Raw genomic sequence first — 26570 nt, forward strand, 5'->3', positions numbered from 1 at the left:
AAGCACCATCGAAATGTGGAAGAAAAGCTGAGACGTGCAGCAATTATATAATGTTAGTTCCAGGTATTTTTGGTACAAATGACATAATTGAGTGTAGGTCAAAATCAACAATAATATGTACCTTTTTAAACATGGGCATTACACAAACGAACCAATCAAGTGTGTCTCACACAAACAGTGATCAGTGTGCCAATCCAATGACTTCAACTGCCAAAAAATATTACAAGCTTATAAAAAGGCAATGATTTGTGTGTGTTAAGTGTAACATAAAATGAGCTCAATCATGTCAAGTAAAAGCATGCTTGAACAAATATCTTGCAGGAACAGGTAGACAAATGACATCAGAAAATAGAAATGCTCTCTTTAAGCCTAGTAATTGGTAGTCTATGGCTGGCAGGCATGCACTTGTGAGACATAAAAAAGCCAACCCTATTATCATAAAAGATTTACAGTAATAAGCTCTACAGTTATACCTGTCCTGACTATAAAATTCTAGCTGCTGATGTACAAATTATGTTGTATGGTTGTACAAATAATAATGATTAAACTTTTTAAATCTGTTTAGTCTACTATTATAATATAAGCTTCATAGAAGGATTTTATCCCAAATGTTACATTGCGTAGCAACACATTGCAATTAAACTGAAATTATACATTTAGTTAATCACAAAGCTAAAAAGTAGTATGCAGAAGTACAGTAAATATATTTACTTGGGTAACATTGTTCCCCAAAAAATTTCTTGTGGTACTTTTTACTCTTAATTAAATCTAACTTTATTATATTCAATTGTGGTCAAATCTTATATGTTCCATATTTTATTTTTAGTGTCTACAACTTAATTATAATCATTTCTATGTTGAGTGAAGACAGTAAAACTTCAAACTTCAGAACATAATTTACCAACATAAACTACACCCCATCAACCAATCAAAATTCTCAGGCATTTGAACAATCTTGTTTGTTTGTTTACTAGGATTTTAACGTCATGTTTTACACTTTGGTTACATTCATGACAGGAACGGTAGTTACTCATTACACAAGGTTTATCAGTTCACAAGGTTATACTGAACACAGTCATGTTCAGTCAATTTTAGTATCTCCAATTCACCTCACTTGCATGTCTTTGGACTGTGGGAGGAAACCGGAGCTCCCAGAGGAAACCCACACAGACACGGGGAGAACATGCAAACTCCACACAGAAAGGACCCAGACTGCTCCACCTAGGAATTGAACCCAGGACCTTCTTGCTGTGAGGCAACCGAGCTACCCACTGAGCCACTGTGCCAGCCTTTATCTGTCTACTAAAGTAAATATAAAGTGAAAGTTCAATATTAATAATATACTGGAAAATAATTTACATGCTACTTATATACAGGGTGGGCCATTTATATGGATACACCTAAATAAAATGGGAATGGTTGGTGATATTAACTTCCTGTTTGTGGCACATTAGTATATGGGAGGGGGAAAACTTTTCAAGATGGGTGGTGACCATGGCGGCCATTTTGAAGTCGGCCATTTTGGATCCAACTTTAGTTTTTTCAATGGGAAGAGGGTCATGTGACACATCAAACTTATTGAGAATTTCACAAGAAAAACAATGGTGTGCTTGGTTTTAATGTAACTTTATTCTTTCATGAGTTATTTACAAGCTTCTCTTTGTTTACAGCCATTGACATGTCGCAGAGGTTAACACGTGAGGAGCGGATAGAAATTGTGTTGATGTCTGGTGAACGCAGTACCCGGGTCATTGCAGCAGATTTCAATGCAAGACACCCTACGAGACCACCCATCTCCCATGCTACAGTTAGCAAACTGCTTGCCAAGTTTCATGAAACTGGTTCAGTGTTGGATTTGCCAAAATGTGGACGCATGAAAACTGTCACTAATGAAGAAACATCAGTGGCTGTCCTAGCTTCATTCAGCAAGAGCCCACAGCGTAGCACTCGCCGCATGTCACTGGAGAGTGGCATCAGTCGAACATCCCTTCGGCGGATATTAGCTACTCACAAATGGCACCCTTACGAACTCCAGCTGCTGCAGCATCTCAACGAGGATGACTCAGATCGGTGCACTGAATTTGCAGAATGGGCAAAACAAAAATTGGAACAGGACCCTCAGTTTACACAGAACATTTTGTTCAGTGATGAGGCAAACTTTTATGTGAATGGTGAAGTTAACAAACAAAACCACCGCTATTGGTCTGACACTAACCCACATTGGATAGATCCCTCCAAGACTGTTGGAACACAAAAATTGATGGTATGGTGTGGTATATGTGGTACAAAGATAGTGGGGCCATTCTTCATCAATGGAAACCTCAAGGCCACTGGATATTTGAAATTGCTACATGATGATGTGTTTCCCTCTTTATGCACTGAAGCTGGCACGTTCCCTGAGTTTTTCCAGCAAGATGGTGCACCACCACATTATGGGTGTTAGGTCCGAGCATTCCTAGATGAAGTTTCCTGGAAAGTGGATTGGTCGTCGTGGGCCAGTTGAATGGCCCCCAAGGTCTCCCGATCTGACTCCCTTAGACTTTTATCTTTGGGGTCATCTGAAGGCAATTGTCTATGCTGTGAAGATACGAGATGTGCAGCACCTGAAACTATGGATACTGGAAGCCTGTGCTAGCATTTCTTCTGCGGTGTTGCTATCAGTGTGTGAAGAGTGGGAGAAGAGGGTTGCATTGACAATCCAACACAATGGGCAGCACTTTGAACACATTTTATAAGTGGTCAGAAACTTGTAAATAACTCATGAAAGAATAAAGTTACGTTAAAACCAAGCACAACATTGTTTTTCTTGTGAAATTCTCAATAAGTTTGATGTGTCACATGACCCTCTTCCCATTGAAAAAACTAAAGTTGGATCCAAAATGGCCGATTTCAAAATGGCCGCCATGGTCACCACACATCTTGAAAAGTTTTCCCCCTCCCATATACTAATGTGCCACAAACAGGAAGTTAATATCACCAACCATTCCCATTTTATTTAGGTGTATCCATATAAATGGCCCATCCTGTAGATTATATAATGTATTTCTCTTTCTCAAGTTATCTTTTTAAGGACTAGCTTTACTGTCATTTGAGTAATAACTTTACTTTAAATAACATTTTTTGTTTTGGATAAATCTAGAGACACAGCCAAGAGTTACCTCAATTATTGGTAACTTGGATTATTACAGTTGCAGTAATACAGTTTCAGCCATTAACACATCACAACTGTAACATATACAGACATCCCAAGTCTCCCGAAAGTTCCGGGAGTCGCCCGCATATACATAGCGGCTCCCTGATGCCCGCAAGTCACATAAAATCTCCCGGAATCTAGAACGAGCGGCCAAGAGTGACACAAACGCACACGCAGGCGACACAGACTTTTTCCCCCGATCGATATACAATCTAGCGCACTGTGTAGGGAACATAAATCAATTGTCTAATATACTGTCTAGTGCACTATGTAGGGAACATAAATCCGTTATCTGATATACAATTTAGTGCACTATGTAGGGAACATAATTAATTAGGTAATACACTATCTAGTGCACTATGTAAAGAACACAAATCATCATCTAGTTATACTTTCTAGTGCACTATGTAGTAAACATGAATGCGTTATCTAATAACTTATCTAGTGCACTATGTAGGGAACATAAATCCATGATCTGATATACAATCTAGCGCACTGTGTAGGGAACATAAATCAATTGTCTAATTCACTATCTAGTGCACTATGTAGAGAACATAAATCCGTTATCTGATATACAATTTAGTGCACTATGTAGGGAACCTAAATCCGTTAACTAATACGCTACCTAAAGCATTATGTAAGAAACATAAGTCTATTATCTAGTACACTATCTAGTGCACTAAGTAAGGAACATAAATTCTTTTCTAATATACTATCTAGTGCACTATGTAGTACACATTAATGTGTTTGTGATGCAAACAGTTAGCTTAGTAGCTCAGTTAGCAGCTCCTAAAAGTTCTGTTATCACATATCCTTTGGTGTGTGCGAGAGGTTTTTTAGCTTTTTTTTTTTTTTTTTTTTTGGGCTTGGGGGGTCGGGGTCGAGGTCCGGGGGTACCTCCCTGAAATGAGTTTTTGCAACTTGGGATGTCTGCATATAAGAAATATACACTTTATGCCCATTGAATAATGCTTTAAACAAAGCGCATTTAACAAGTTTTAACAGTGAATTTAAAACAGTATGCACTGTCATATAATTGCATTGTGTCATATTATTGCACTGTATCATGCTGTCGCATTGTGTCATGCTATGTCATAGTGTTTACACATTGTCATATAGGCTAAAATCTTTGAAAATGCATTTTTAGGTAAAAAAACAAACAAAAAAAAAAAAAAAAAAAAAGATTTTGATATTATACATGCGTCTTGTAATAATACAACTAGCATATAGCAAAATACCTCACCAAATAATTTAATTTGTTGCTACTCAACAGCTGGGTCAGAAATTTGTAAATCAGCAATCAGTTTTACTTAAACACAATAATTAACAACAAAGTTTAAGTTTGACCAAATTAGTTCAAATCAAGAATTTGTCATATTCAGGGATCTACACATATAAAAGCAAAGATGCGAAAAATGATATACACTGATCAGCCATAACATTAAAACCACCTCCTTGTTTCTACACTCACTGTCCATTTTATCAGCTCTACTGACCATATAGAAGCACTTTGTAGTTCTACAATTACTGACTGTAGTCCATCTGTTTCTCTACATACATTTTAGCCTGCTTTCACCCTGTTCTTCAATGGTTAGGACCCCCACAGGACAACCACAGAATAGGTATTATTTAGGTAGTGGATAGTTCTCAGCACTGCAGAGACAATGACATGGTGGTGGTGTGTAGTGTGTGTTGTGCTGAAATGAGTGGATCAGACACAGCAGCACTGCTGGAGTTTTTAAATACCGTGTCCACTCACTGTCCACTCTATTAGACACTCCTACCTAGTTGGTCCACCTTGTCGATGTAAAGTCAGAGACGATCGCTCATCTATTGCTGCTGTTTGAGTTGCTCATCTTCTAGACCTTCATCAGTGGTCACAGGACGCTGCCCATGGGGCACTGTTGGCTAAATGTTTTTGGTTGGTGGACTATTCTCAGTCCAGCAGTGACAGTGAGGTGTTTAAAAACTCTATCAGCATTGCTGTGTCTGATCCACTCATACCAGCACAACACACACTAACACACCACCACCATGTCAGTGTCACTGCAGTGCTGAGAATGATCCACCACCCAAATAATACCTGCTCTGTAGTGGTCCTAGGAGAGTCCTGACCATTGAAGAACAGCATGAAAGGGGGCTAACAAAGCATGCAGATAAAGTGCTTCTATATGGTAAGTGAAGCTGATAAAAAGGAGTCTAGTCAAAAGAATCCTGAAATGAATACCATGAATCTGTGATGAGATCTTAACATTGCTGAATCAGAATCTTTTGGCTTACCCCTCTTTACATGATTATTTTGTAAACGTATTAGCAACATTACTGGCAACAACATCTTCCAAAGATGCCCAGCCAACCACTAAAAAAGAAGACTTTTAAAATTGGTGTCTTTTTTGGCCTTTTCCCCTTTTATGTCTTTACAAGTGTTGAGAATTAAATCATTTGCAAAAGAAAGTAAAAATGGACACCATGTAATGACACAATGTACATCAGACAAGAGTTACAAACGTCAGTTCAAGGCTAAATTTCACATGAATAAACATATAAAATAGTTAATGATGAATATTTACCTGGAATGAGCTTGTCAGGACCTTCTCTGTTTGAAATCTCAGTAAATGCTCTGAGAATTTTGGCAGCCTTCTTGGCTTCAGATTTTAGGTTTGATGGAATCGGGTTGTTCACTGTAAAGAAACAAATGCAGTCATAAGTTTTATATCACTTATTTATTTTATTATATTATGCTGTATAATTAACCTGATTAATATTTATTATCAACATTATTATCAATAACGCGTTCCCACGCCTTATTAAGTCGTGGCCACGCAATAATAAGGCATGGGAACGAGATAATTAAGTTGTGGCCACGCATTATTAATTTGTGGCCACGCCATAATAAGACGTGGGAACGAGATCATTAAGTTGTGGCCACGCATTATGAATTTGTGGCCACGCAATAATAAGGCGTGGGAATGAGATAATTAAGTTGTGGCCACGCATTATTAATTTGTGGCCACGCAATAATAAGACGTGGCCACGCATTATTAATTTGTGGCCACGCAATAATAAGACGTGGCCACGCATTATTAATTTGTGGCCACGCAATAATAAGACGTGGGAACGAGATCATTAAGTCGTGGCCACGCATTATTAAGTCGTGGCCACGCAATAATAAGACGTGGGAACGAGATAATTAAGTCGTGGCCACGCATTATTAATTTGTGGCCACGCAATAATAAGACGTGGGAACGAGATAATTAAGTCGTGGCCACGCATTATTAATTTGTGGCCACGCAATAATAAGGCGTGGGAACGAGATAATTAAGTCGTGGCCACGCATTATTAAGTTGTGGCCATGCATTAATAAGGTGTGGGAACGAGATAATTAAGTCGTGGCTACGACTTAATAAGGCGTGGGAACGAGTTAATAATGCGTGGCCACGACTTAGTAAGGAGTGGGAATGAGATCGAGGCCACGACTTTAAAAGGTTCAAACAGTTGAATATTGTTTACTTTGTTCCCTTTCTTGACTATCGTGTCAATAAACAGAATGGACGATTAAAGCATTGTACTTGCTTACTTTATATGTATTAAATCTACAACAGTAGCGAACATTAACGTGTGTATAAACATTACTATGACAACCCGCATACATCTGTGTGTGCGTCGCTCTAACAGTTCCGTACTGAAACATAAAACCATCACATGTTCCATACATTAACACATATACTGTAGTTAGGGGCTCCGTGTGAAACAGTTGAATATGGTGTGATCATCTGTTACACCCAGGAGGGAGACTGCATATTACATCAAGGCTCCAAAACAAACAATCTACGGCTAACAATATGTGTTAATGTAAATGACTTAATTATGCGTTAATAATGCGTGGCCACGACTTAATAAGGCGTGGGAACGCGTTAATAAGGCGTGGCCACACGTTTTGGTTTTTTTTAGGGGGTCACCTTAGGGGCTCCGTAGGGGAATATTTATAATTAACTATTTTAATAATTATAATATTAATAATGTGTTTTCTCCTGCCCTGGAACTCCTTTCATCCCACCTCCAAAAAAATGCCAAGGGTTAACTGGTAACTCATAACTACCCCTAGACGTGACTGATTAATACAGATACAGCATCAGTCAATAAGAAGACAGTGCACAGACACTCACACAATCCCACTCATTTATACCGATCTGCAAAGTAGCCAATTCAACAATCCACCTATTCCAGACCTCACATTATCAGTAACCGAATCTGAGGACTAAACTAGAACACTAAAGCTGTGAGGCACTAGCACTGCCTACTTTGCTACCATGTTTGTTGGTTTATTAGGATTTTAATGTCATGTTTTACACTTTGGTTACATTCATGACAGAAACGGTAGTTACTCGTTACACAAGGTTTATCAGTTTACAAGTTTTAACGTCAAACACAGAGGGTGTTTTCAAAAACCTAGTGAGCTGCCTTGCTGTCTTACTGTTGACAGAGAGGATAACTAGAGAGGATTCTACTAAGTCATTGACTTATTCGAACGCACTACCATAAGTTCCATCAGTTTTCGCTAACTAAGCTAAAACAGTTAGCCTCATTCCATTTAAACCAATGGGATGAGGTGGCACAACGCGCTAGCATGTCAACTAGCATCTCCCTCCGTGTACCGAAAACGGTTAAATTCGCTGGCTTTGCAAATAAATGACACTTGTGCAAGTTTATACAAATTAAAAATCAATAATAATTTATTTATGTTTGAAAAGTGCTCTGCACAGTCCAGCATATTAGTTATTTTTCTGTGAGAAAAGTTGTGCTGCACTGAATGTTGGGATTGCCTTCACCGCTAAGGCATCATCGTATGCTCACTCGTTCTTGAGTCAAAGTACCGTTGAAATTTTAAGATACCTTACTAGTGAGCAAATTAAGGCATCTAGGATTTCGAACAGCCTACTTCTCGGGTGCACGCGTAGGATGACGTAAAATGCTGTCTATGTAGAGGACTGTGGACTGTGGGAGGAAACCGGAGCTCCTGGAGGAAACCCACACAGACACGGGGAGAACATGCAAACTCCACACAGAGAGATCCTGGACGGCTCCAGCTGGGGATCAAAGCCAGGACCTTCTTGCTGTGAGGAGACAGTGCTGCCCACCGAGCCACCATGCCGGCCTGCTACCATGTAGATAATATGAATAGCTTTATGTTATATTGTTTCAGCTGTCTAAATGTGGTAAACTTTAAAAGTCTTAATGAAAATATAACATATCACTTCTAGCCTGCATTTAAACCCAGAAAAACCCCACATAACACTTCATCTGGGCTTACATTATTGAATCCAGACACCACTGATCAAACACATTCTTTAAACACACTAACAATGGAACAGCTTATTTTAAATGTCTATTTTTGGGATTTCTGCTACTCTCAAAAAGTGACTCTTACATGTGCAGACGGTCAGGGCAGTCAGGAGCCAGTTTTTATGTAAAAATAGCTGGATTATTTGTAGTTGATCAGTTTCATGCCTTAAGTGATTCAGATTTTAACTCTTCATGTCTATTGTGGGATTCCCTGATATTTTGGCTAGTTAACACAGATGCAGAGCATATTAATATATTAATTTATTAAGCAGGCTTTATGTACCACCCAGACAAATCAGTTCACATTTTGGAACATACTAAAATTCCAACTGCGAAAATAATATATAACTCAGATGTTTGCATTAATTCTGTTCGGGCGGTACGGTGGCTCAGTGGGTAGCACTGTCACCTCACAGCAAGAAGGTCCTGGTTCGATCTCCAGATGGGGTGGACAGGGTCCTTTATGTATGGAGTTTGCATGTTCTCCCAGTGTCTGTGAGGGTTTCCTCCGGGTGCTCTGGTTTCCTCCCACAGTCCAAAGACGTGCAAGTGAGGTGAATTGGAGATACTAAATTGTCCATGACTGTGTTTGATATAACCTTGTGTAATGAGTAACTACCGTTTCTGTCATGAATGTAACCAAACAACAAACAATAATTCTGATCTGATTTTACTGCAAACACATTTGTCTTAAGTTATAAATAAAGCCCTACAATGGATTGACGCACTGTCTAGTGTTTCTTGGTGGAACCATGCCTGCCAAAACTGTAACCAGGATAAAGCAGAGCATGTAAATGAAATTAAAATTTGTTTTCTTTATTTAACAAGGTAGTGTTTTTTTTTTTTTTTGTCTTTGGTTTTAATTTATTTGTTTAATTTTCAGTTTCTTTGGAATTATATGCAAGGTGAAGATGACTGAGCTACTGAAAACTGAGGCACACCTAGCAGAAACCAAATAGCCAAAATTAAATAATACAAAATGAATTAACTTGGTTAATAATAATAAATAATGTTCATTTATTTTTTACTGTTAATTGATTTTATATAAAAAAAAGTCTAAAGTGCCGCTCAGGTGGCGCAGCGGTAAAAAAGACACGCTGCAAACCAGGGCTGGATTCTGAGTACGTAGTATCGAATTCAGCTCTGCTTTACCGGTTCGAAGCTGAGTGGCTGTATGAGCAACGATTGGCCGGTTGCTCAGTTGGGGGGTGGGACAAAGAACCGGATGTGGGTCTCATCAATGTGTGGGTGGCAAAAATGCATCTGGCTGCTGCTCATGTTTCGGAGGGGATATGGGTTAGCTTCGATCTCCTCGGTCAGGGCAGGGTTCGGCATAGACAGAGAGGAAGCACGATGCAAATTTGAACAATTGGATGCGCTAAGGGGGGGAGAAAAAGGGGGAAAAAAAGTCTAAAGCCTTGTTAACATAAAAAACAGCTTAATTTAATAAAAAACTGTTTAATATTTTAATAGACTATTTTTCAGTGTATCACTTTCTAAAGACCTGAAACAAGCTCATTCACAAAATCAAGATTCATAATTTTTAATTCTTTGTGCATTTACGGCTGTTTTAAAGATTAATAGGATGGCCGCTCAGGTGGCGCAGCGTTAAAAACACATGCTAGAACACCAGAGCTGGGATCTTGAGTACATCATATCGAGTCAGCCTGCCGGCTGGGCTGAGCAGCCACATGACCAACGATTGCCCTGTTGTTCAGATAGAGGTGGGATATTAAAAGCCGGATAGGGACTCTTTCGTAACTAATGCAATTACGACCTCTGCTGGCTGATTGATGGCGCCTGCACAGAGACAGGAAAAGAGTGGGAAAGGAGTGCGTTAATCAGGGTGTGTCTCTCCGTACACAGTGCTGATCCGCATTGCACTCGTCAAAGTGTAGGTGACAAAATGCAAGTGTCGGAGAGGGCGAGGGTTAGCGTCGTTCTCCTCAATCAGAGTGTGGATCGGCATTGGTGGAGAGGAAGCATTACGCAATCGGGCAATTGGACGCGCTAAAAACATGAATTATGAACACTTAACATGAATTCTACAATTATGGTTCAGACAGCCCAAACAAAGCCCCAAAAAATTACACATTTGTTCTTTGTGGGTCTAATTAAAACAATTTCTACAATGCAATGTACCAGATAACTACTAATGTCCCATGTAATATGTAATTTGCTGTGAAATTCAAAATGTAAAGTTTGTGTTCAGCAACTTAACATTTTTTCATTTGTGTAGGGTATGAAATATGAGGTGCAATATGCAATACGAGGCGATCCTAGCAATCATACGTTAATTAAGTTAGGGTAACAGACTTTTCTGTGGTGTCGTGTGCTGACATTGTTTGATGTATTGACAGTGTTTACGTACTGAGTGTATTTTGTCCCCTTGGGGATTCCATAATTAATATAAAAGTGTGCTTCTCTGCACACATGATCATATCTCTGTAGTCTGTGCTGTGCCTCAAAATAACAAGCCAGTAAAGTATTCTGCTCCCGATTGTTTGTCTATGTTCAGTTTATTTCTTACTTTATAAACTCAGCAAACTCTGAAGACGCTCGATTACACTAGTCCAAGATGTCAAAGTCCAAAGCGGCTAGAAATACGACTGAGATTGGAAACCTCCGAACTGATTCTGTGGACGCAGGATGAGAATTTTCATCTTTGAGACCGCCGCTGGTAGGCTGTGCTGTGTATTGTAGCCTCCATTTATTCTATCATTCAATTTATGAGTGTATTTCAATGACTGCCATGTAATGTGGCACTTTTCTTTAAAAATCTGTGAAATTAAGCACATTTTCTTGTGAATTTAGTACGGCCATCTTAATTTGGGCAGTAAATTCTTCCTCATGATGTTAAGAGGAGGAATGCAAGGCTTCAGCTTTTTACTGGCAGGGATTAATGATGATGAGTCAAAGACAAAAGTATTGTTCTTACAATTGGCATAAAACTGGGCTGTTAATTAGAGCATTATATTACTCATAATAAGGCAAGCCCAAAAATAAGGGAGTAGGGACTCTGATGCAGATGGGTGCGTAGGACATTTTCTTGGTATTTCCATGGCACAGGGTGACGTAACCATAAGAAGGTGTTGTCTGAAATGAAGACTATGTTAAAAAATTTTGGCTAATATCCAGTGAAAGAACTTTCTCTTTTGAAAACCACTGACAGCTTAGCACCTTGTATTGTACTGACATACTTTAATTTGCCTTTAGTGGTTGTTCAGTTTCAGGTGAAAGGACAATGTGAGTGCTTTAAGTTTTTTCCTTCTGAAAAAAATTGCTTTAACACACAGAGCCTGTTGGCCTATAAATAAAATAAATACTAATTAGGATATTTATATAATATCACCTTGAATCCACACCGATCAGCCATAACATTAAAACCACCTCCTTGTTTCTACACCCACTGTCCATTTTATCAGCTCCACTTACCATATAGAATCACTTTGTACTTCTACAATTACTGACAGTAGTCCATCTGTTTCTCTGCATGCTTTGTTAGCCCCCTTTCACCCTGTTCTTCAATGGTCAGGACTCTTCCAGGACCACTACAGAGCAGGTATTATTTGGGCGGTGGGTCATTCTCAGCACTGCAGTGACACTGACATGGTGGTGGTGTGTTAGTGTGTGTTATGCTGGTATGAGTGGATGAGACACAGCAATGCTGATGGAGTTTTTAAACACCTCACTGTCACTGCTGGACTGAGAATAGTCCACCAACCAAAAATATATTCAGCCAACAGTGCCCCGTGGGGAGCGTCCTGTGACCACTGATGAAGGTCTAGAAGATGACCAACTCAAACAGCAGTGATAGATGAGCGATCGTCTCTGTCATGTTAAAAAGTGCCCCAGTTGAAGGAGTCCAATCAATTCAATTTGAAATAGGTGGACTCCAAATGAGTTCCATACACATCACAATGATAAATAAAGCGAGTGCTACAACAAAGGGTCCAGTTCTTTAAATGTTTTTACTTACCAATATGGGTCAATAAGTGTGATTTGATGAGTAAAAATGTTATGAATTTCCATTCAAAATCAAATCTACAACAATAAAAGTCAAGGTGTCTGAATACTTTCTGAATCCACTGCACATTTTTTACCAAAAATACCACTTAACAATTTTCTTACTAGATCTTTTGGCTGGAACATTTCTGCTTCCTTCCCTGCGCAGTATGCAACCACTTTTTAGTTTTTGCCACTTTGTGTGAAAAAACCCTTTACAAAACATGACAAATCAGCTTTGTCTCATATTAGCTGTTAAGTTCAAGCTCAAATTTCAACCCAGATTGTGATCCACTGCTTTAAAAAATCACCCACTAGCTCTGTAAGGTCATAACTATCACTGTGGAAAGCATCTGATGTTTTATTGTTCATGTGGTTGTATCACATGCACAAGCAAATGACTTATGAAGAATTTATTCCCTAGTGATAAGACTGACTTTTTAATTTCTTATCTGATTTGTTGGAGCCACAGTCTCATATGGACCATTTTATATATTGTAGTAAATAGATCAAGATCTCTTAAGAAGTCATGGTAAAAGAAAAGGCATAGACTTTCTGATTTTGTATAAAAAATAAGGTATTATAAGGTGATGAAATTAACTGAACACAACTGAAAATCTGAACACAGGAAAACAATTAGCTGATCATGGGAGACAGGACAAACTTCATATATACTAATATGTATATAATATATTTTTGCTCAATGCTTTATGAATGAATTGAAATATTAAAATTGCTTTTAGCTGAAATAGATCTAAACATATTATAAGCATCTAAGCAGTATTTCTGTCTTATTTCTGGCATTTGAATGGCTGAATTAATAAATGCTGGGCAAAAAATTGTCATACATTGTTATATTATTGCATTGTGAATTTATTTTTATTTTTCATCTGGTGGGCATAATTGGCAGTGCCTGCAGCAGAATGCCCTGGGCAGTTGTAGCCTAGTGGTTAAGGTACTGGATAAATAATACCTACTTTGTGGTGGCCATGTGGGGGTACTGACCACTGAAGAACAGGGTGAAAGCAGGTTAAAAAGATATGTAAATAAATAGGTGGACTACAGTCAGTAATTGTAGAAGTACAAAGTGCTTCTATATGGTAGGTGGAGCTGATAAAATGGACAGTGAGTGTAGAAACAAGGAGGTGGTTTTAATGTTATGGCTGATCGGTGTATACTGTGCTATCATCTTGTACTATGCTTGAGTGTTAATGATCTAGCCAGCTAGCTAATTACTTGACTGTTGAGCAACATTAAAAAATTATAAATATGAGCGGGAGGGATGGCGAGGGATCTTCAAAAAGTCTCCGCACTTTTATATTTTGGTTGGAAACAGTGAGGGTGGGAGGAGTAGTAATCGGTCGTGTCTGAGAGACTGAGAGAGAGCTTATAGTCCAGATTTAGCTCATCTGATTTTCACCTTTTTGGACCGCTCAAAGAAGCTTTAAGGGGAAGAAGATTTTCATGTGATGATGATGTGAAAGCCGTGGTGCATCAGGCTACAGTGACAAAAGGTGACCGTGTAGAAAAGTGATGTAATAGTTTTTTTTTTTATTCTTAATAACGTCTATAAAAAAAAAGTGTGGAAATCTTCCATTATTTAACTTTTCTGTTAATTGCATAGATAAATAAAGCTACTACAAAAATGAATCATGTTGTTATTGCAAAGAATGTCTTCTCATGAAAAGTACAAAAACATCAGTGTGCATGTTGATGGTGTTAGCCTGAACAGTCTCTACTGGTTCTGCTTTGCCATCAAACTTAACAGTGGAGCATCATGAAAGGCTTTTTCATTTAACCCCAGAACACACATATGTTTTATGTATTTATAGCATCTACGATGTTTTTTTTTTCCATTCAGCCATAACATTAAAACCACCTCCTTGTTTCTATACCCACTGTCCATTTTATCAGCTCCACTAACCATATAGAAGCACTTTGTAGTTCTACAATTACTGACTGTAGTCCATCTGTTTCTCTGCATGCTTTGTTATCCCTCTTTCACCCTGTTCTTCAATGGTCAGGACCCCCACAGACCACCACAGAGCAGGTATTATTTAGGTGTTGGATCATTCTCAGCACTACAGTGACACTGACATGGTAGTGGTGTGTTAGTGTGTGTTGTGCTGGTATGAGTGGATAAGACACAGATGCACTGATGGAGTTTTAAACACCTCACTGTCACTGCTGGACTGAGAATAGTCCACCAACCAAAAATATATCCAGCCAACAGCGCCCCGTGGGCAGTGTCCTGTGACCACTGATGAAGGTCTAGAAGATGACCAACTCAAACAGCAGTCTCTGACTTTACATCTACAAGGTGGACCAACTAGGTAGGAGTGTCTACTAGAGTGGACAGTGAGTGGACACGGTATTCAAAAACTTTAGCAGCACTGCTGTGTCTGATCCACTCATACCAGCACAACACACATTAACACACCAGTGCTGAGAATGATCCACCACCTAAATAATACCTGCTCTGTGGGGGTCCTGACCATTGAAGAACAGGGTGAAAGCAGGCTAAAATGTATGTAGAGAAACAGATGGACTACAGTCAGTAATTGTAGAGCTACAAAGTGCTTCTATATGGTAAGTGGAGCTGATAAAATGGACAGTGAGTGTAGAAACAAGGAGGTGGATTTAACGTTATGGCTGATCTACTAAATCAGCACTAATAAATCTTCTACAATGCTTCCATAACCCTATTATCCAAAATAAAACTCAGAAAAGTGCTCCCTACTTCCTGTGAATGAAATGTCGCATGCAGTTTCACGGATCAGTCTATATCCCCTGACACATCAGCAGACTGGGCTACCAGCCCAATGGGAGCTGACAAATGCAGGTATCATATAAGGAATAACAATGAGAATACAATTCTTATGATTACTACTGTACCAATAATTGCTGCTTACGCAGATCTACATCATGCATTAGTTGGTAATTAGTCAATAAGTGAGTCATGAACCAAAGTGAAAAATAGGAAAACAAGTGGAAATGCTTGCGACAATGTAATTAGAACTTAATTCATATTCACAGCGGATAATGACAAATTACAAATGCAGCTTTCGCCCTGAGAGTCGAAGCGCAAAAAACATCTGCTGAGATCTCAACAAATTTGAAATCTAGCATGGAATTGAACTGAGAAGGTGAATTCTGAACTGTCAAAACAACCAGGGCAACTTCACGCATCAAACAAACAGCTTGATCACTGGGAAAAAGTTACGACTGTATAATTATCACTATAAAATGTACAAGGAGAGGTGGATTTCAATTATCAAACAAACCACATAATCTTTTATTCTTATTTACCAAATACCAAAACCAACCCATTTTAATTACATTCAGTTTGGTATTATTTGGTAAAAAAGAGAAGAAGCTTATCAAAATATATTTGTGGCTAATTTACTACGTAGACACATCCTGTTCCAAAAGCATGATCACCCATATGGACTCAGCAAAATGTTGAAGTGTCTACTTAGGAGATTGCACCCGGTCAGTCAAAAGAAAAGCCAAGGCTCATTGATGCACGTGGGGAGCGAAGGCTGGCCTGTGTGGTCTGATCCAACAGACGAGCTACTGTAGCTCAAACTGCTGAAGAAGTAAATGCTGGTTCTGATAGAAAGGTGTCAGAATACACAGTGACTGCAGACCAGTCAGGGTGCCCATGCTGACCCCTGTCCACCGCCAAAAGCGCCAACAATGGACACGTGAGCATCGGAACTGGACCATGGAGCAATGGAAGAAGGTGGCCTGGTCTGATGAATCACATTTTCTTTTACATCATGTGGATGGTCGGGTGGGGAACACATGGCACCAGGATGCACTATGGGAAGAAGGCAAGCCGGCGGAGGCAGTGTGATGCTTTGGGCAATGTTCTGCTGGGAAACCTTGGGTCCTGCCATTCATGTGGATGTTACTTTGACACGTACCACCTACCTAAGCATTGTTGCAGACCGTGTACACACTTTCATGGAAACGGTATTCCCTGATGGCTGTGGCCTCTTTTTGCAGGATAATGCGCCCTGCCACAGGTTTGAGGTGTTGACTTGGCCTCCAAATTCCCCAGATCTCAATCCAATCGAGCATCTGTGGGATGTGCTGGACAAACAAGTCCGATCAACAGAGGCCCCACCTCGCAACTTACAGGAGTTAAGGGATCTGCTGCTAACATCTTGGTGCCAGATACCACAGCACACCTTTAGGGGTCTAGTGGAATCCATGTCTCGACAGATCAGGGCTGCTTTGGCAGCAAAAGGGGGACCAACACAATATTAGGTAGGTGGTCATAATGTTAAGCCTGATAAGTATAAATAACCCTGACTATATCAAATTACTATCTCTTTTTATATGAAAACATTGTATTGCACATTGCTAAAATGTAATTAGTATATACACCGATCAGGCATAACATTAAAACCACCTCCTTGTTTCTACATTCACTGTCCATTTTATCAGCTCCACTTACCATATAGAAGCACTTTGTAGCTCTACAATTACTGACTGTAGTCCATCTGTTTCTCTGCATACTTCTTTAACCTGCTTTCACTCTGTTCTTCAATGGTCAGGACCCCCACAGGACCACTACAGAGTAAGTATTATTTGGGTGGTGGATCATTCTCAGCACTGCAGTGACACTGATATGGTGGTGGTGTGTTAGTGTGTGTTGTGCTGGTATGAGTGGATAAGACACAGCAGCGCTGATGGAGTTTTTAAACACCTCACTGTCACCACTGGACTGAGAATAGTCCACCAACCAAAAATATATCCAGCCAACAGCGCCCCTGTGACCACTGATGAAGGTCTTGAAGATGACCAACTCAAACAGCAGCAATAGATCAGTGATTGTCTCTGACTTTACATCTACAAGGTGGACCAACTAAGTAGGAGTGTCTAATAGAGTGGACAGTGAGTGGACACGGTATTTAAAAACTCCAGCAGCGCTGCTGCATCTGATCCACTCATATCAGCACAACACACACTAACACACCACCACCATGTCAGTGTCACTGCAGTGCTGAGAATGATCCACCACCCAAATAATACCTACTCTGTAGTGGTCCTGTGGGGGTCCAGACCATAGAAGAACAGAGTAAAAGCAGGATAAAAAGGTATGTAGAGAAACAGATGGACTAGTCAGTGATGTTAGTTGTGCATTCTATGTATTTAAAATTCATTCCTGTTTCAAAATTAAAGCCAAATTAGTCTTAACTACCTGAAATCCGACTCAGATTCTCAGTAAATCATTATGGCCATTATTCTTTAAAGTTAAAAAACAGCAGATCACAGAGCCCACAAAATGACATCTGGCATCTGATTCATGTGCCTACTGTACCCCTTCAAAACAAGTGCTAATTTGACGTCAGGTCAGTGTGGCATGTTTGTTCCTTATTTACATATAATTTGCATATGACGTGCCTCACATTTACTTTCAATAAGCTAAAGATGGTAAAGATGCTTATATCCTAAGAAGTAAAATCTTCTACATGATAAATTATTGTCTATACTCACTACTCACCTAATGGAGTAAATGAGCTAATATAAAAACAAAAATTTAATAAAAAAGCTCGTACACTATGTAAAATGCTATTAAATTCAATCATTTCTTTCTATTCAGTAACAGACTTATTCTATTCTATCTACTCTAAACCGCTGCTAGGTGTTAATAAATGAGTGTGATGCCCTATGAATGACTGGTGCTCTGTTCAGGGTAAATTCATGCCTTGTGACTAGGGATGTTATTGATTAACCGATAACCAACAAAGAAGTCATTATTTGATTAATGCTGTGGGTTAAAAATCATTTTCTGAAGCTGAAGCGTAGTTTGAAATACACAAGAGGTTCAGAGTGTCATATTGTGACTCACCCTCAGCCACCCCCAGCGAGTTAAGTGTCATGTTAACATACTCATCATTAAAAATGCTGCAGCTCTAACTTCAATGCTTTCAATCATAAATGACAAAACCTTTTCCACAAACAGGATGCAGAGTTATGTCAGTATGTAGAAATATAATTCCCTTTGTTCCTTTACATTCAATTAAACATAAACTCTTGTTGATATAAACCTCAGTGATGTGTTTTTCATTACAATGGGGCGAAAAATAATTGCCGCCTTACAGCAAGAAGGTTCTGGGTTCAATTCTCAGTTTGAGTGGAACAGGTCATTTCTTTGTGGGGTTTGTATGTTCTCTCAGTGTCTGTGTGGGTTTCCTCCGGGTGCTCCGGTTTCGTCCCACAGCCCAAAGACACGATGTTTGTTTGTTTATTAGGATTTTACCGTCATGTTTTACACTTTGGTTACATTCATGACAGGAACAGAAGTTATGGAGTCATGGACAATTTTGTATCTCCAGTTCACCTCACTTGCATGTCTTTGGATTGTGGGAGGAAACCGGAGCACCCGGAGTAAACCCATGCAGACACGGGGAGAACATGCAAACTCCACACTGAAAGGACCCGGACCTCTCTACCTGGGGATCGAACCCAGGACCTTCTTGCTGTGAGGCGACAGTGCTACCCACTTAGCCACCGTGCCGCCCACCCAAAGTCATGTTAATTGGAGATACTACAATTTCCTGTAGGCATGAGTGGGTGTGAAAATATGTGTAGGTGAGTTTGCCCTGTGATAGAATGGTGACCTGTCTGGGGTTCTTCCTGCCTTTCGACCAGTGAATCAGACCCACCTAGACCTTAAATAGGATAAAACAGACTAAGAATGAATGAATAAATATTTGAACAGTGTTCCCAGTATAGGCTACCAATGTAATGTAACCTTGGTTATTAATATTACTACAGTATTTGGATTATCATCATTGTTGTCAACAGATATCCTAAAATGAAAATGATAACAATGAATAATGAACAATTAAATGTTTTTCTTTTAACACGTTAATTATCCCCACAGGAAAATAAAGGCAGTGCAAAGTGACTTTTGACTTTGTATTATTTGTTAGGGCAACACGGTGGCTCAGTGGGTAGCACTGTTGCCTTACAGCAAGAAGGTCCTGGGTTCTGTTCTTAGGTGGAGTGGTATGGGTCCGTTCTGTGTGGAGTTTGCATGTTCTCTCAGTTTCTGCGTGGGTTTCCTCCAGGTGCTCTGGTTTTCTCCCACAGTCAAGACATGCAGTCAGGTTAATTGGAGATACTAAAGTTTCCTGTAGGCATGAGTGGGTGTGAAAATGTGTGTAGGTGAGTTTGCCCTGTGATGGAATGGTGACCTGTCTGGGGTGTTTGCAGCCTTTCGCCCAGTGAATCAGACCCACCTAGACCTTAGTTAGGATAACGCAGTGGTAAAACGGACAATGAATTAATTAATAAATATCTGAACAGTGTTCCCAGTATAGGCTACGGATCTAATGTAACCTTGATCATTAATATTACTATTTTGATTATTATCACTGTTGTCTACAGACACCCTAAAATGAAAATGCTGACAATAGTAGCACTGCCTGTGCAAAGTGACTTTTCGCTTCGTATTATTTGTTAGGGCGACGGGGTGGCTCAGTGGGTGGCTCAGTGGGTGGCTCAGTGGGTAGCACTGTCGCCTCACAGCAAGAAGGTCCCGGGTTCGATTCCCAGGTGGAGCGGTCCGGGTCCTTTCTGTGTGGAGTCTGCGTGTTCTCCCCGTGTCTGAGTGGGTTTCCTCCCACAGTCCAAAGACATGCAGTCAGGTGAATTGGAGATACAACATTGTCCATGACTTTGTTTGACATTGAACTTGTTAACTAATGAATCTTGTGCAATGAATAAATACATCTGCTGTCATGAATGTAACCAAAGTGTGTAAAACATGACGTTAAAATCCTAATAAATAAATTATTTGTTAAAAGCTTGAGCCCAGTCAACTACGCATGCGCAGTGCAACTATGGGACTGCATGGGTCAGTCAGTGAAGGGTTGATTAACTATACAGGTTTACTCAGACAAATTCTATTATCTAATATTGGTTAAATGTGCTTAAGTAACTTAACACTTACTTCAACAACATAACATAGACTGCAAAACGACCAAAAACTACAGTCTACAGTATGCTGTTTTGCATTACGAGTAGACTACGCAACCCAGTATGTTTAAATTGCAGACAGGCTACTATATAAAGTGCAAGTTAAGCGAGAATTTGCCTGGTTCTTGTCGGGTGATAATTCGTAACAAAACACTTTAAAGGTTTTATATTTACTTACTTGTGAATGAGATCGGGCTGTATCTGGTAGAGTCGTCACACACTATATCAGATCGTAGAGGCGCTCACCTGAGCAGGTACAACTACACGTTTTACTTCCGATATACCTGCCAAACCTGTTAATTCCTCCCGTTCATGTAAATCTGTCAAGGGAATGTGTGTAACCGGCTACGGGAAACGTGCTAATGAACTCGTGTTTGTCCTGTAAAAGTCTGCACTACACGTTACAGCTGTGGATCAGGCACAAGATTGGACAGAACAGAATGACGTTAGATGAATTAGGACCCAAAGGTGTTCGTTTGGAACGCTAAACCTGTGTTGAGGTGGAGCGGCGCTAAAGCCGAAACTAAGATATTTCAGACCCTAATGCTGATTTATGCAACCCATAATCTGTACATGCACCTATAATTAACGTGTTTGTGAATTTTATACGAAGCTAGAATTCATTCACTTTTTAAAAAATATGTTTCAGTTCATTTATTTTTAATTAGCAGTTATGTTTAATTAGGGCTGGGCGGTATGACCCGGTATTTTTTAAGATTCTGACGGTTTCACGGTATATTACGGTTTATAAAACAAATAGTTCCGGTCCTAAAATCTGATTGGCTGAGCCGCTTTCGAAGCCGTTGTAAAATCCCCGATAAACGCACACCTATGACCACCTCACATCATTCCATATTAATACGCCACTGAAAAGAAAAAGTGAATGTTATGTTCGCCCTCATGTTGCCTAGCAACACTGTTAACGGACTACTTGATTTCGCGGAAGAATGCTTTTTGTAAGTGTTTTTGTAAATAAAAACATTTATAAATTGAACATTGTTGTATTTTATTATATTTTATGTTGACCGCCGTTTTATAAAAGCAATAAGCCACTCGAGACCGTGCGTTACTGCTATGATTTTATCACGGGGAAAGACGTTTTACAACAAACAACCTTCCCCGTGATAAAATCGCAGTAACGTGCGGTCTCTCGTGGCTTATTGCTTTATTATAAAACAGTTAGTTCTGACCTTGCAATCTGATTGGTTGAGAAGCGTTCTAACCGCGCTGATATTTGTGATAACAGCACGGCCTTTTCACACCACAACTGTATTACTCCGCTGATGCGTTGCCAGTAACGACAAGCATGAAGCACACAAACGCGCACGCAGGTAACACAGACTTTTTTCCCATTGCGTTTTTAATCCGTTATCTGATATACAATCTAGCACACTGTGTAGGGAACATAAATCAATTGTCTAATATATTGTCTAGTGCACTATGTATTGAACATGAATGCATTATCTGATGTACAATCTAGTGCACTGTGTAGGGAACATAACCAATTGTCTAATTTACTATTTAGTGAACTATGTAGGGAACATAAATCCGTGATCTGATACACAATCTAGTGCACTATGTAGGGAACATCAATGTGTTTGTAACGCGAACAGTTAGCTTAATAGCCCAGTTAGCAGTTCCTAAAAGTTCTGTTATCACTCATATCCTTTGGTGTGTGCGAGAGGTTTTATATTTCCTTTTTTCCCTTCAGAGGTTCTTGCCTTTTTCTTCTTGTTCTTCTTACCTCCCTAAAATGAGTTTTTGCAACTTGGGATGTCTGCTTTGTAGTGTTAAACTACTATATGCCTCTACTGTGCATTGCATAGCAGCAACTCATTCGTTGTGGAACTACTTTTTGGCGGAAGGTATTGTCAATATTAAAGGCAAGGCAAGTTTATTTGTATAGCACCTTTCATACACAGTGGCAATTCAAAGTGCTTTACATAAGGAAAAATTAAAAGCATTAAAACATTCCTGAGATCTAGAACCTCAGAAAGACTTCTTGTAAACATTTAGTTACAATTAAGAACATGAAATTCAAACGAGAGAAAGAAAAAAATTAAAAGAAAATATTGTAAAATATACCCTACAATTTAAGAAATATGAAATTAAAACGAGAGATAAGCAATTAAGAACATGAAAACTAAAGGAAAATATAGTAAAATATACCCTACAGTTTAGAGAATATAAAATTAAAACAAGAGAGATACACGTTATTATAAGTGATTAATTATACATATTAATGGGGAAATTACAGTACTAAATACTAAGACTATCCCTAAGACTATCCCACAGACTGAAAGCATATTCATTTCTTTATTTTGTAAAAACTGTTGTATAAAAGCAATAGAACACTTGAGGTCGTGTGTTATCGCCAATAACATCACAGCTGAGATTATCTAAGCGATAACACACTCCCTCTCGTGTTCTATTGCTTAAATATGACTGGGACATTGTATATGTTTGTGGCTTATTCTACTGTCATAAGTACATATAATATAAAACATTTTAATTTCACCATGTATATACAGTAGACCCTTGACTTACGAATTTAATTGGTTCCGAAGGGCTGTTCTTAAGTCAAAATGTTCGTTAGTTAAACCTATTTTTCCCATAAAATCATGTAAACAGAATTAATTCAAGCCAGACCTCCCAAACCACCCCCTTACCTAACCTTTCTAATGTCTTGAATGCTCTTTTTTGTTATAAATACAACTATATTTCCCCTTAAATTTTAAATTATAGAATAGACATTCCTGTAATAAACAATAATACACAGTAGTACTGTACATAAAACACCCACATTTCAGTACAGTACGTGTGCTGTACCATGCACCAAGGACGGATTAAGGATAGTCTGGGCCCCTCGTGATCAAGGGCCCTCTAATGGTATGCCCTGCTCTTCTCTAGGGCCCCCTGGTAGGGGCTCTCATAACCAGGGTCCTCTAAAAATATGCCCCCCTCTTTCCAAGGACCCCTAATAGCCAGAAGTCGAAGTCAGAGCAGTGCCACAACACCTCATCCATTTTCATAAGGGGCCCAAAAGCATGGCTAGGGCCCAAAAGCATGGCTAAGGCCCCCAAGAGGCCCTGGGGTCAAAGTCCCTAATAGTCAAAGGATCCTTAAAATGGAGGGCCCTCGGAAATAAAAAATATATTGTATCATAAATGTTGATAGGCATCGCAAAATGTTTTGGGCCAGGGCCCCCCCGGGGCCCCCTGACCTCAAGGGCCCCTGGGCGCTGGCCCCACTGGCCCGGTCAGTAATCCAGCCATGCCATGCACATGTCGGGAGGGGGGGGCAGGGGGGGTGTCGATATTACCTGATGATCTTGACGGTTCTCTTCCACCTTTTTTTTTTTTTTTAATGAACTTTATTGAACAACAAATATATTACAAAATAATACATCAATCACAGCCAAGATGTAACATATACAATGAAAATTAGACAATTATTAACTAAAAATTGCTCGAGGTTATAGAAATAGAAATAAAATAAACTATCAGTAAAATTAGCTAAAGCAGGAATTTATAGATAATACCATTTAATGATTTTTTAAAATGACCTTAAGGGATAGAGAAGTTTTCTAACAGTGTTAAAGTACGTCTTGCCTTCACAATTTCACAGAGTTTTAACGAATTAATGTACGATATAAAGGATGCCTTAAAAGTGTTGAAGTTTGGTCTATTATTTATAAATTTACAACAATTAATGTGATATTTGGATAATATTAGGAGAAGGTTGACAATATAAGTCTCATCTGAATTCAATATGTCACTTTTAGTTATTCCAAACAGAATAAATTCAGTTTTCAGTTTAAAGTTATAGCAAATTTTTCTATTAATAAAATTATTTAAATCAGTCCAAAAAATTGAGCAAAATTAACAATCCCAAAATAAGTGAGTAAGGGATTCTTCATATTTGTGACAAAATGAACATTCAGTATTTATATCTTTTATATCTTAAATTTAGCAATAGTTTTATTGATAGGGTAACATCTATGCAGAATCCTGAGAGTTACTTCCCTTACCTTATTTGTGATAAAAAAAATTTATTTGGTAAAAGCCATGTTATTTTCCAATCTATATCAGAATATAAGTTATTCCTAAAGAATACTGCAGCTGGTTTAGATATTATATTCCTTTGAACAATGTTCCTAATACATAGGTTAGGTTCTCTTTCACCTCCAGCACAGAGCATAGGTTCCGTCCGCTGCGCATTTATGGAACGCGTGCTTGCAGCTGAAACCTATTTCAGACCTTACCCAGCCACAAGAAATTCTATTTTCTGATTGGCTGAGAAATTCTATTTTTCTGATTGGCCGATAGGTCGCTAATTCAAGGCAGTTGTATGAGCGCAGAGTAGTCTGCCTTTGACTCGTGTGTAGGATAGGTTATAGTCATTTCTGTGCGGCGAAGTTAATCATTTCTCAGAGTGAGAAATACCATGTGTGGCGTGTGAGTTTGTTGAAATGCGTGTGTCTCACGCTCAATGCGTGAGACTTGAGAGCCCTGGACTGTTGCAGTATCATGTCCCCCTGTTCCTGGTATGATGTCCTCCTTTTGGGTGTAATGTCCTCCTTTTTGGGGTGTAATGTCCTCCTTTTTGGGGTGTAATGTCCTCCTTTTTGTGGCTATGAATGTGGCCACCCTATCTGCACAGCAAACAACATTATATGATTTGCTGTCTTTTAAAGCTTACCGCTGTTAACATTAACTATGTTATGATATGGCGGTATATGAAAAATACAAAAATCCAACCATATGAGGAATTAAAGACGGTATACCGAAGGTACCGTCATACCACCCAGCCCTATGTTTTATCAAAAAAAAGTATTCAGACACCACAAATTATGAACATTGGTGTTTTGTTGCCAAGCTGTTGTTGGCAATAGTAGCTATGGTGTTTGCTAAGGTATGATGGTGTAGCTAAGGTGTAGCTAAGGTGCACCTTAGAGCAATTAACAAAAAGCTTATGCAAATTTAGTTTTTTAAGAGGTGGAAGAAAACCATCAAACTCACAATTAAACTCAGGTCCTTTTAACCATGCTGGCTGTAATTTTAATAAAACATTTAACTACAGTATTACTTCATGCTACATTTTTGGCCATATAATGATTATTCATGATAAATCATTTTAATAAAACAATTTACAATTATCAATAAATTAAAACTATTAAAACATTTACCACAAAATTGTGAATTTAACAGCAAAAAACCACTCACAGGCCAACATACTCAGGGACAATATCTTATTATTCCCAAAACACTTTTAGTAATTTTAGGGATTAAAGAAGTCCTTCATGTGACATGAATAAAAGCATTTTACATTTTTATTACAACTTTTTACCAAAGCACATTTGCTAATTAAAATATTTCCAAAATGTTCTTAATCTTTCCTAAAGCCTAAAAAAGCCTGTTAGCAATTGGAACATTCTTTTTACCTCCCTCTCTGTACAATCAGTATAATCAGCACTTTGTTAATGAATTAAAAGGACTTTGTGTTTGAGAATCCTGACCTTAATAAGACATTACCCAAATAAGAACAACATTGTTTTTCAGCCTGAGTGATTTTGTGTTTTACCCTTTTGCAACTGGCGATGTGATATGATTGTTGGTACAAATCATGTGCTTCCCACTGTCAGTGGTTCATGATATGTGTTGCCTTAAAGATTTGGTTATTTATGATGTATCCTAAATCTTTAGCTTTGATATATCCTAAACTGTTAACAGTGTTTTAGTTATGTAAAATCCACAATGCAATGTAGACTGTTATTAAATATATACTCATCCTACATTGTACATACAACCCCAATTCCAATGAAGTTGGGACGTTGTGTAAAACATAAATAAAAACAGAATACGATGATTTGCAAAAATTTTTCAACCCATATTCCATTGAATACACTACAAAGACAAGATATTTAATGTTCAAACGGATAAACTTTTTAGTTTTTTTGCAAATATTCACTCATTTTGAATTTGATGCTTGCAACACGTTCCAAAGAAGTTGGGACGGGGGCAACAAAAGA

At 38.8% G+C, this 26570-nt stretch overlaps 1 protein-coding gene across 1 annotated transcript in view; it reads right to left on the reverse strand.

The window, feature by feature from the left end:
- The window catches only part of sh3yl1 (SH3 and SYLF domain containing 1), a 51078-nt gene extending 30331 nt beyond the window's left edge, over positions 1 to 20747 (reverse strand). The window contains exons 1-2 of the mRNA XM_063007500.1: positions 20718 to 20747; positions 5764 to 5874 (exon numbers count right to left, since the gene is read on the reverse strand). Of these exons, the coding sequence (XP_062863570.1) occupies positions 5764 to 5874; position 20718 (112 nt within the window). The 5' untranslated portion in view covers positions 20719 to 20747. The remainder of the gene's footprint in view (positions 1 to 5763; positions 5875 to 20717) is intronic.
- Between the last annotated feature and the right edge of the window lie 5823 nt (positions 20748 to 26570).

This window comes from Trichomycterus rosablanca, chromosome 13 (genome assembly GCF_030014385.1).
Source record: "Trichomycterus rosablanca isolate fTriRos1 chromosome 13, fTriRos1.hap1, whole genome shotgun sequence".
NCBI lineage: Eukaryota > Metazoa > Chordata > Actinopteri > Siluriformes > Trichomycteridae > Trichomycterus > Trichomycterus rosablanca.